Source organism: Habropoda laboriosa, unplaced genomic scaffold (assembly GCF_001263275.1).
Source record: "Habropoda laboriosa isolate 0110345459 unplaced genomic scaffold, ASM126327v1 scaffold92, whole genome shotgun sequence".
Lineage (NCBI taxonomy): Eukaryota > Metazoa > Arthropoda > Insecta > Hymenoptera > Apidae > Habropoda > Habropoda laboriosa.
In genome coordinates this window covers 2,402,774-2,403,058 of record NW_017100268.1, presented here as the reverse complement: position 1 = coordinate 2,403,058, position 285 = coordinate 2,402,774, and the positions used below count along the sequence as shown (strand labels likewise).

The window sequence follows — 285 nt, the reverse complement described above, 5'->3', positions numbered from 1 at the left end:
AAAGTAGTATATAATTTGTCTCCTTTGGCGAGTTATACAGGAGCAACAAGTGGCCGAATGCTTCTACACGAAGATCAAGAGTGAACTCTTGAGTAGTCTTCGACATCAGCCGACGTTTTGTAAGCCAATCGCAATGCACACCAAGGTCAGCATGGAGTCAACACTATATGAACACTGCTATAAAAATTTCATAACTTTATCGTTACTTAGATATATTACAAATATAAAAATTGTATGACAATGAAAATGATTAAAAATTTGAATTTTATGTTATTATTTAATTTT

The 285-nt window shown here is 32.3% G+C and overlaps 1 protein-coding gene across 1 annotated transcript in view; it reads right to left on the bottom strand.

The window, feature by feature from the left end:
• Positions 1–106, bottom strand: part of LOC108573403 (6-phosphogluconate dehydrogenase, decarboxylating) — a 2,160-nt gene extending 2,054 nt beyond the window's left edge. Inside the window, exon 1 of the mRNA XM_017935845.1 lies at positions 39–106. Coding sequence (XP_017791334.1) covers positions 39–106 — 68 coding nt within the window. The remainder of the gene's footprint in view (positions 1–38) is intronic.
• Between the last annotated feature and the right edge of the window lie 179 nt (positions 107–285).